A 10,833-nucleotide genomic window follows, 5' to 3' on the forward strand; every position below is an offset into this window, starting at 1 on the left:
ATAATAAACAATCAAACTGAGCATTTTTTTTGCCTGTCTATTTGTTTGGTGGAAACTTGATCATGAAGTAAAAGAAAAAAGAAAAAAAAAGTAGTAGTGCCGATGTAGCTAGCTATTTTTGCCATGTTCTTATAGTGTAGCTTGCTACATTTCTCTGGGGATAGCTTCCATTGTAGTTGAGCTATATTTAATCGAGAGTAACTAGTAGTGTAGCTTACTACATTTTCCAAGTAGCTTGCCCATCACTGGAGCCCCGTCTGAAGAACAACCTTCACCCACTCCTCACAGAGCCCCATTTGAAGAACAACCTTCACCCACTCCTCACAGAGCCCTGTCTGAAGAACAACCTTCACCCACTCCTCACAGAACCCCGTCTGAAACACAATCATACGCTTTACAGAACTGCGCTGAAGATGAATCTAAGAGGAGAAGTATCTCATCTCACCAAAAACATATATCAGCAATGGATGAGACCAGATCTCAGTCTGGTATGGCAACTGCACTGCAAAGGACCGGAAATCACTGCAGAGGGTAGTGAACATAGCCCAACGCATAACCAAGACCCCACTCCCCCCCATCTCATCAGTCTACGAGAAGCAGTTCTCACGGAGAGCATGGAACATCATCAGAGACGCTTCTCACCTCACCCACCCCAACCATGGACTGTTCACCCGCCTGCGGGGTACTCGCTCTGGGGCACGCTACCACAGTCTCCCAGGCAGAACCAACAGGACCACAAATAGCTTCTTCCCCTCAGCTGTCAGACTACTGAATAAAAACACTACTCTGTCTCAATCTGCCTAGCCCACCCAGTTGCAACTGTGTTTGGGCATAGATCATGCTGTTTTACTGCCTTTATTTACTGTACATATATTTACTGTATTTACTGTACATATATCCCTATAGCTTAGAGCTGTAGTACATTGACTATATATCATTGCCCCACCGCTACGATCCAGGCATCTAAACCAGCCTTTTCAGATGCCAAATGTGCGCTCGATCACACAGCGCGTTCTGATGTGAGCCCGATTGGATGCCACCTCTCCAACGTTGGCAGCAGGACACGCGGGAGTCATAAGCCATGGCTGGAGTTGGTAGCCGCCGTCACCTATGATACAAAAGCACATACTTTTCCCTCATACATTTGCAATGAATATTACAGCACAAACGTTTTCTCAAAACTACTTTCTTACCCAGTAACCAGGGATTGTCATCCATGTCTTGCATCATTCCGTATAGACTGCTCTTCCTAAAAATGTAGCTGTCGTGCACAGACCCAGGGAACTTGGCAACCACATTTGTTATTATTACTGGCATTGCACACTACCTGGGTGTTGATTGAATACGTTTTTTCCTATTTCTAAAAACATGTTCGTTTTTGCTTGGTGGTACAATTGGAATGTGAGTGCAGTCAATAGCGCCCACAACATTGGGGAAGCCGACAACGTTAAAGAACTCCTGCTTTGTCTCCTCAATTTTGTGTCTATCTTGGGGAAATGTGATGTATCTTGCCACTCTGCCAAGAATGGCTGTTACAACATCCCACATGAATGGTTGTGATAGTCCAGAGGCACTTGCGATAGGTGTCTGGAAGGAGCCAGGCACAAGAACCTGGAGTGTTGACACTACAGCAGTTTGACAATGCCAGGCATTGCATGGGATCTCTGGGTGACTGGCTCAGTATCATCCTTGATTTCATTGAGTAGATCAAGAATTGCTTGAGCTGGCAACCTGTGTCTCCGGATGATATAGTTATCACTTAAATCAAAAAGTGATATTCTCCTTCGAAATATTCTTTCTAGTGCTGTCAAACGATTAAAATATTTAACTCGATTAATCGCATGATTGTCCATAGTTAACTCGCGATTAATCGCATTTTTTTTTTTTTTTTTTTTTTTTACCTTAAACATATCCTTTTCAAGTTCCAAGTTTTAATACTCTTATCAACATGCGAGTCAACAAATGCTTGCTTTATGCAGCCATTTAACAAAAGGATGACCCTCATGCATTGCAAATTTGCATCAAATTCAAAACAGAGTGATGCACAAAATAACTTAAAAGAAAATAATAATTTAAAACAATGAATAAAGTGTGCATGAAATAATAGGGGAAAGAACTTGTTACATTCACACACACAAGGGCTGATTAATCACACCCCCCCCCCTCTCTCCCTCACACACACACTCTCCCAACTCTCTTTCTCTCTTGCCCCATCCTCATCTCTCTCACCCCCCTCTCTCTCTATATCTCACACACACACACACACACACACACACACACACACACACACACACACACACACACACACACACACACACACACACACACACACACACACACACACACACACACACACACACACACACACACACACACATACTCATTCAGCATTCATTCACACACAGGTGATAGACAGCAGCTCTTTAGAATGAGACGATAATGTAGATAGTCTCCAGTGGTTCCCAAAGTCGGGGTCGCGACCCAAAAGTGGGCCGCGAGCAGCCACGGGTGGGCCGCGAGATGATTTAAAAAAAAAAAAAATGTATTTATTTATTTTTATTTATTTTTGTCAGGCCACTGAACTTAGAAGCAGGCCTGGACAGTGTTTCTAGTTGTATTCTAAAATTCTATTCTATTGTATTCTAAAATGTGACTATATGGTTTTATATTAACTTAATAAATAAACAAAAACGAAAAATCTACTTATTTCAACGAACATTTCAAACTAAATAACAGATTATGCACATAAAACGCTGAAAACAACCGAAGCAACAATAGTATTTTAATGAGGCTATTATTATTATCATTATTATTTTGCAACAAGTTAGCCCTCTCATAAATAGCACATATAAATGAATAACTAACTTGAACTAACTTAAAAGGATTGAAGTGATATTTGGCTTAAAAAATCGGTCACATGGCAAAAAAAAAAAAAAAAAAAAAAGTCTGACGATGTCCATTGGGCCGCGGCTCTCTGACGCCTTATTTTCTGGGCCCTGGCCTGAAAAGTTTGGGAACCCCTGGTCTATACTACTATCTACTATGTACTATGCTACTATGCCTATGCTAATATATCTATACTACTATGCACTCTAGTGTGGCGCTCAAGTTCGCCATTGCTAGATGGACAATACCACTTTCTGTTAGCCGCCAGAGGTGAGCCCATCCTGCTGACTTGTTGTACACAATTTGTAATTAAAGTTTGGATAAAAGCGTTCAGCTAAATGACTAAATGTAAATATAAAATGTAATACTGAACTCAATACATGGATCTTCAAATAATTTGCAATACTTGCACCTGAAGTGAACGACTGCACCACCTCTCTAAGTCTCCATGAAAGACCAGTGTGTGTGTGTGTGTGTGTGTGTGTGTGTGTGTGTGTGTGTGTGTGTGTGTGTGTGTGTGTGTGTGTGTGTGTGTGTGTGTGTGTGTGTGTGTGTGTGTGTGTGTGTGTGTGTGTGTGTGTGTGTGTGTGTGCTAAAGTTCAAGTTGATGTACATTACAGTGAAATGCTTGGTTCTGTATGAGCCTCCAATCGATTGTGCTTCATACAGTAAACAAATTAAAAAAAAAAAGACCAAACACTATCCAAGTGGCAACATATGCAATGTATAAGACTAGTACAAAATGCAAACAAATGCAAACATGCTAAATATCCTCATCTGGCAGTGGAAGCCCCACTCCTTCACCTCTGTGAGTTCCCTGGGAGACAGTGTGGAACTGGATGGTGCAGAATCCAAGTTTCCTGTGGCTGAAGAGCAGCTTCACAGTGCCAATAACTCCCCACTTGCTTACTTTCCCGCAGTGGGCCCATTTGGAGAACTCTCCGATGTGGACGGCAAGCCAACAGAGAAGTTGTCCACCATGAATGATGACGGAAACCAGCTAAACCTAAAAACAAGAAGAGGCTTGGCCACTTTCTAGGGCCTTGGAAGGATTACACCTTGCGGGGGGGCTTGTGGACAGTATAGTCAAAGTGTTATTCTGCCTGGTCTGTTAAACACCAGAGTCTGATTTACGTGGAGTGTTGTGTCACTTTGTAGATCAACAACTTCATCTGTGTTTATTTAGTCAACCTTGGTAGTGAACCAGTTGATTGTGGAATTGTAATTTATGCTGCTGTGTTGTTATTGTATGAAATTCAGTTGGTGTTCAAAGTGTCTGTATAAAAAAAAACATGGAGAGACCATGAACATATGGCCAGCCGGCAATGAGGCATGAAAAGAAAGACATTTGTATGTTTTATATGTGAGGACGTGGTGATCTTGAGAGAGGCATACTGAACTCAATAAATGGTCCAATGAATGGTAAATGGTGCATTTATATAAAGCTTTTATCCGAAGTGCTTTACAATTTTGTTCCTCACATTCACCCACACATTCACAAACCGATGGCGGAGGCAACCATGCAAGGTGCCAACCTGCTCATCAGGAGCAATTAGGGGTTAAGTACGTGTCTTGCTCAAGGACACGTCGTTCAACACGCTGCCCGGGAGGAGCGGGAATCGAACCGGGAACCTTCTAATTCATCATTACCAGACAACCGCTCTACCTTCTGAGCCACTGTCACCCCAAAGAATTAGCCATACTTCCACCTGAAATGGACGACCGTAACCTCTCCAGGTGTCCATGAAGGTCTGGGCATAAATCATGAGTGACAATTGTCCTCATCTCTCAGTGGAAGCCTTGTCTCCCTCACCTCTGTGAGCTCCCTGGGAGAAGCCCTGGACTTGGGGGCTTCCTGTCCTCCTCATCCTCATCTCTCAGTGGAAGCCTTGTCTCCCTCACTTCTGTGAGCTCCCTGGGAGAAGCCCTGGACTTGGGGGCTTCCTGTCCTCCTCATCCTCATCTCTCAGTGGAAGCCTTGTCTCCCTCACCTCTGTGAGCTCCCTGGGAGAAGCCCTGGACTTGGGGGCTTCCTGTCCTCCTCATCCTCATCTCTCAGTGGAAGCCTTGTCTCCCTCACCTCTGTGAGCTCCCTGGGAGAAGCCTTGGACTTGGGGGCTTCCTGTCCTCCTCGTCCTCATCTCTCAGTGGAAGCCTTGTCTCCCTCACCTCTGTGAGCTCCCTGGGAGAAGCCTTGGACTTGGGGGCTTCCTGTCCTCCTCATCCTCATCTCTCAGTGGAAGCCTTGTAGGCCATAAGGTGAAGCCTGAGAAGTGGCTAGAGAACGGTTCTCGTTCCCACCTCGGGGGACTACTAAATTTTCACTCTGGGTGAAAGGTCTATTGGTGTAGATTTAGGAATAAAAAGTTCTCCATTTAGAATCTACCCGGTTTTGCACAATTCTAATTTTAACATCGGGACTAGATCTTTCCTCGCAAATGTATACTTACGCGTAGTTACATTTGATGTAATTGGTGTGCGAGTTCTGTCATGTGTCTTGCGCTCGACCAATAGCAGCCTCTTTGTTGGCAAGTTATACAGACCACAACACATTTGTGTAAACAGTCTAACGTCACGTTAGCATGCCATCTAACGTTCGCAAAAAAAATTCTAAACAATGTTATATGCATAATACGCTACTTGCTATAGGCGTTTTATCAACACATAGCGATTGGATACAGTACTGTATATTTGTATGTCTTGTATGTCATAAATGTCTTGGTGAAACAGTACTGTAATGTCTTGATGAATTGAAAATGGGGGACCCTGATGTAAACAATACGAAAGTCTTTTTCTGGTCTGCATCCCCTTAACAATTGTTTGTATTGAGCCGTACTGTATTGTACCCATTCTGCAATCTGTTAATAAAGTTTTCAATCAATCAATACAGCTGAGAAACAGACCACAGCGTGTTCTGCAGCTCAAGATGTGGATGTAGGGTCTGAGCTTACATTGTACCTCGCTGTTTACTCATTTGACTCTGTATTGTATATAAGATAAGATAAGATAAGATATTCCTTTATTGACCCCCTTGGGGAAATGCAGGCATCATATGTATGGCGGAGGGGAATGGGAGGTACATGTAGTAAAACAAGCAGTGTAAACAATATAACAAATCAATATAATGGTAATAAACTAATAATATAAGTATGTGTACAGTAAAAAAGTGTGGAATTGTACAGTGTCGATTTAAGAGTAAAGTAAAAGTCCAGGAAGATTTGATAGTACTTTCACCCTGTGCTCAGTGATGTAGTGAGGCACAGTGATGCATTAGAGAGGGATGGCTGTCCGAATGAAGGACTTCCTGTGCCGTTCAGTGTTACATCTTGGGAGTCTTAGTCTAACACTGAACGTGCTCCTTCTGTCAGCCAAGTCTGTGTATAGTGGGTGGGAGGGGTTGTCCCTGATGGCATGGAGCTTAGCAAGGCTCATCCTCTCCGCCACCACCGCTAGAGAGTCAGCTTCACCCCAACCATGTTACTGGCCTTCCTGACCAGCTTATCCAGCCTGTTTGCGTCCCCCGCTCTCAGTCCGCTGCCCCAGCAGGTCACAGCGTACAAGAAGGCGCCCGCCACTACCGACTCATAGAACATCCTCGACATCCTTGTACAGACGTTGAAGGATCTCAGCCTTCTGAGGAAGTAGAGTTGGCTCTGGCCCTTCTTGTAGAGTGCATCTGCGTGTTTTGACCCATTCAGTTTATTGTCGATGTGTACACCGAGGTATTTGTAATCCTCAACTGTGTCCACATCGACCCCCCTGATGGAAACGGGGGTCACAGATGCACTCCTCCTCTTCCCCAGATCCACAACCAGTTCCCTGGTCTTCATCACATTTAGCTGAAGGTGGTTATTTTCGCACCATGTGACGAAGTCCACCACTAGGGATGTCCGATATTATCGGCCGACCGATATTATCGGCCGATATCGGCAGTAAAATGTGATATCGGAAAATATCGGTATCGGTAAAAAAAAATATATATATTTTTGTACCTTTATTTACCCAGGCAAGCAAGTAAGAACACATTCTTATTTTATTTATTGTGAAAAGTATGCATTTTGGTTTAATTCAACAACAAGAGATATGTAATGTTAATTTTTACTTTTTTAATTATCATATTTTGCACAGATAATGCTTACATTTAGAAAGCCTTTTGAATGCATCCAGTGAAATTATTAGTTACCTGAAATTATTCAGTTTTTTTGGGGGGAAACCCTGCATATATCGGTATCGGTTGATATCGGTATCGGTATCGGTATCGAAATTAAGAGTTGGACAATATCGGAATATCGGTATCGGTAAAAAAGCCAATATCGAGCATCCCTATCCACCACCAGTGCCCGGTATTCCTCCTCATCACCGTCCTTAATACATCCCGATTCCCACTATCGCAGAGTCATCAGAAAATGTCTGAAGGTGGCAGGACTCTGACAGATTGTGGAAGTCGTTAGTATAGATAGTGAAGAGGAAGGGGGAGAGGACTGTCCCCTGCGGGGCCCCGGTGTTGCTAACCAGTCTGTCTGACACACAGCTTTGTAGGCGCACATACTGTGGTCTGCCCATCAGATAGTCAACAAGCCAGGACACCAGGGGGGCCTCTACCTGCATCACCTCCAACTTCTCACCCAGCAGTCCAGGCCGTATGGCAGAGGTGGGACCAAGTCATTGTTTTGCAAGTCTCAAGTCAGTCTCAAGTCTTGGTACTCAAGTCCAGAGTCAAGTCCCAAGTCAAGACAGGCAAGTCCAGAGTCAAGTCCCAAGTCAAGACAGGCAAGTCCCAAGTCCTAACCTTTGAATTTCAAGTCCTAAACAAGTCATAATGTGCGCTTCACCAAAAAATGTCATTATCAACTTGTTGGCAAAACATAATCTAATTTCTATAAATGTAATAATATTCAGATTCAGGGTTAGTCTTACAGATACATTTAGGCAAGAGCTGCTTGAGAAAACCAGTTCAGGAGTATATTGGAAAAAAATAATAAGAATCACCATATCCATTTTAAATAACAATAATAACCAACATATTGTCCTCCCACTTGGACCAATCATTTATTTAACGTCTGCCGGCCCTGTATATGTACAGTCTATGGCACATTATCCATAATAGCAGACCTCGGTTCAACTAACTAGTCTACCTTAACCCTTTATCAATTTTGGGGTATAAAAAAATCTGTATTGAAATGACAAGGCATCTCTGCTTTTCGTACACACAGGTGCCCAATAGCCCAGGACCAAGACGCACAAGATGTGGGAGGGTTGTAAACAGACCAGATTATTACAAAGACTATGTGACATGAGCACATAATATTGCACAAAATATTATAATAGATTCATAAGAAGAAAAATAATCCTCTGTATTTTGTAGTATACCCACTACAGAGGGCCAGAATAACACCAGGAGCACAAGTCTAAGTCATCATGGGGACTCTGTTACTTTGTTTTCATTATTGTATTGAAGGTTGAATGTAAAAGGGAAAAAAAAGGGGGGGGGGGGCGATTTGCACTACTTGGTGATGTGATTCCAGTGGACTGTTGACATAGTGTTGTTCTACATATATGTTCTGCTAAGGAAGGTTCTGCATTCTGGGAAAGTATATATGGGGCAATACAGCTAAACAGGGGGGATGTAGTGATATGCAGTAGGGACTATAATGCCGGTGCGCGACCCGGACGGTATGGGTGAACCAGTATGCATGTAAATGTCAAACTGAGTAAACTTGAGTCCAGTCTACAACTAAGTGTCTTCATTGTACTAATGTGAGGGCCGACGATCCTCTCCACTGGTCAAATTACTCACTTGTGAGTAGTACGTCTGACGATCCTCTCCACTGGTCAAATTACTTACTTGTGAGTAGTACGTCCGTTGATAAAGAAAAGCAATGTCCACAGCCGCTCCAGTGCAAAGTAAAGATATTCAAATGGTTTATTTGCAAAGTCTTTCTTTACAGAAGTGGTCCTAAATCTACTTTCCTAAATATTCCTGTCACTCCTACAAATACTACTACAAGTGGCTCCTACTAGCTACAAGTACTAATACAAGTTACAAGTACTGTACTACTACAAAGTACGGTTAATGGACCATATTCACATGGCGGCCACCTCGCTCCCATGTCATGCTCAGGCCGGGACTTCTTTCCACCCTGTTCCCACCTTGGGTGGGAATCCCAACCGGAGCATGACACAAGAGCAAAATGAATGCCGTGTGAATATGGTCAATGGGTTCATTGCAGTCAAACAATTTCATTTGAAAAGGTCTTCAGATAAAAGGTCTTCAGATAATAGGGCCTGCGAGAGGGCAGTAAAAGGTTTAAGGAGGCTTCGCAAACGTCTCTTTCTCTGGAGGGGAGGATAGAGCTGGTGACGCGGTCATGAATATTATACACACTGCTACTATGGTACAGTCCAGAAGGACCCCGGGTCCTGTGCTATGGTACGGGCCGGCCCTGCGCTACGGTGTGGCACGGTTGGGCTTCTTTGGAGGGGGAGGTGGCATCAGCTCAGCGTCCGGATCTGGGGGGTGTTTCCGACTCTGTGCTGCCTGCACTCCCTGCGCATGGCGGTCCAGAAACTCAAAGAGGATTTCCTTAGTGACGGGATGCTGGATACTGTTGCACACAGCCATGGCTGTGTCGTAGGCATTGGGGTAGCTCTTGTCTATCCTCTGCTTCATGAACACCCAGGTGTTGTTGACAAAGGTGCATTCGATGATCTTGTTGTCATACAGTTTCAGCTCCTTAGTGGCCTTCATCTGTGCAAAGGGCATGTCATAGCTGCCAACGTAGAGCAAGCCGACAGTCTGGGGGAGCAACCCTTCGCTTCCGACCTTGGTGATCTTCAGGCGGAAGTCTACAGAGTTTTGATTTGGGGGCTTCCACTTCAGGATGTCATCACATCTCCCCGTTTTGTATTTCCCGCACGGCTGGAAGATGAGCCCGTCCACTTCATGGCTGACCTACGCTGTGAAGCTACCTCAGAGTAGCTTGCGTGCTGCATGAATGTCGAAGAATGGCTTGTTTCGGACACTGAAAGGCTCCTTCGTCTTGTCGATCTGTCCCATCTTCATTTTCCCCATCCGGGGAGAAATTATCTCCTTCTCTATGCATAAGAGCCGGAAATTGAAATCACACTGACCGACCGGCTGCCCATTGAACTTGACGATGTCATAGATCAGGTAGCGTGGGACTAGTTGGCCGTTCACCTTGTCCACAATCAGAGGAACTGGGACCCGACTTCTGGCCAATCACGTTGCCGTCGGCTTCTGCCTCCCCATTCGACATTTGGTAAAGATATCCAAATGGTTTATTTGCAAAGACTCTCTTTACAGAAGTGGTCCTAAATCTACTTTCCTAAATATTCCTGTCACTACTACAAGTACTACTACAAGTGGCTCCTACTAGCTACAAGTACTAATACAAGCTACAAGTACTACTACAAGGTAAGAAAACTGTATTTTCCCAGTCTCCAAAATTACCGCCATTCCTTCGTAATGTGAAAGCCGGAAATCCACGTGCTGGGTCCTGGCTTCAATCCGTTGTTGAGTCCATCCGTTCAGTCCTGTTCAGTCTGGTCGAAAATGCAAAACTGCCGTTCTAAGCAAACGGCCGCTTATATAGAGACCCAAATGTTCTAGAATGTTCGGTTATGATCATACGGTGACGTCACAAAGGTTCCATAACTTTCTATCATGACGTCATACTGTGGTTCTAGAATGTTTTATGTTCTAGAAAGTGCTATTATGACATCACCAAAAAACTTTCCAGAATGTTCTATGTTCCAGAAAGGTCTATTATGACATCACCACAAACGTTCTAGAAGTTTATACGTTCTAGAATGCCCTATTATGACAAATAAATAAATGACGGTTCAATGACCTTATCTAAATCCAATCAATACCAAACGTTCATATAATACAACAACCCAAATATATATAGCTTTGGCTCTTACACC

At 43.7% G+C, this 10,833-nt stretch overlaps 1 protein-coding gene across 1 annotated transcript; it reads right to left on the bottom strand.

Moving 5' to 3' along the window:
- Positions 1–9,307: 9,307 nt before the first annotated feature.
- Positions 9,308–10,363, bottom strand: LOC311244126 (mRNA-capping enzyme-like; the record flags this gene model as incomplete). Its single annotated transcript, XM_084333536.1, is given in 4 exon segments — positions 9,308–9,838; positions 9,842–9,856; positions 9,860–10,084; positions 10,358–10,363. Coding segments are annotated over 4 exon segments (750 nt in total). The 3' UTR covers positions 9,308–9,334.
- Positions 10,364–10,833: the final 470 nt, after the last annotated feature.

This window comes from Notolepis coatsorum (assembly GCF_963971535.1).
Source record: "Notolepis coatsorum genome assembly, chromosome: 17".
NCBI lineage: Eukaryota > Metazoa > Chordata > Actinopteri > Aulopiformes > Paralepididae > Notolepis > Notolepis coatsorum.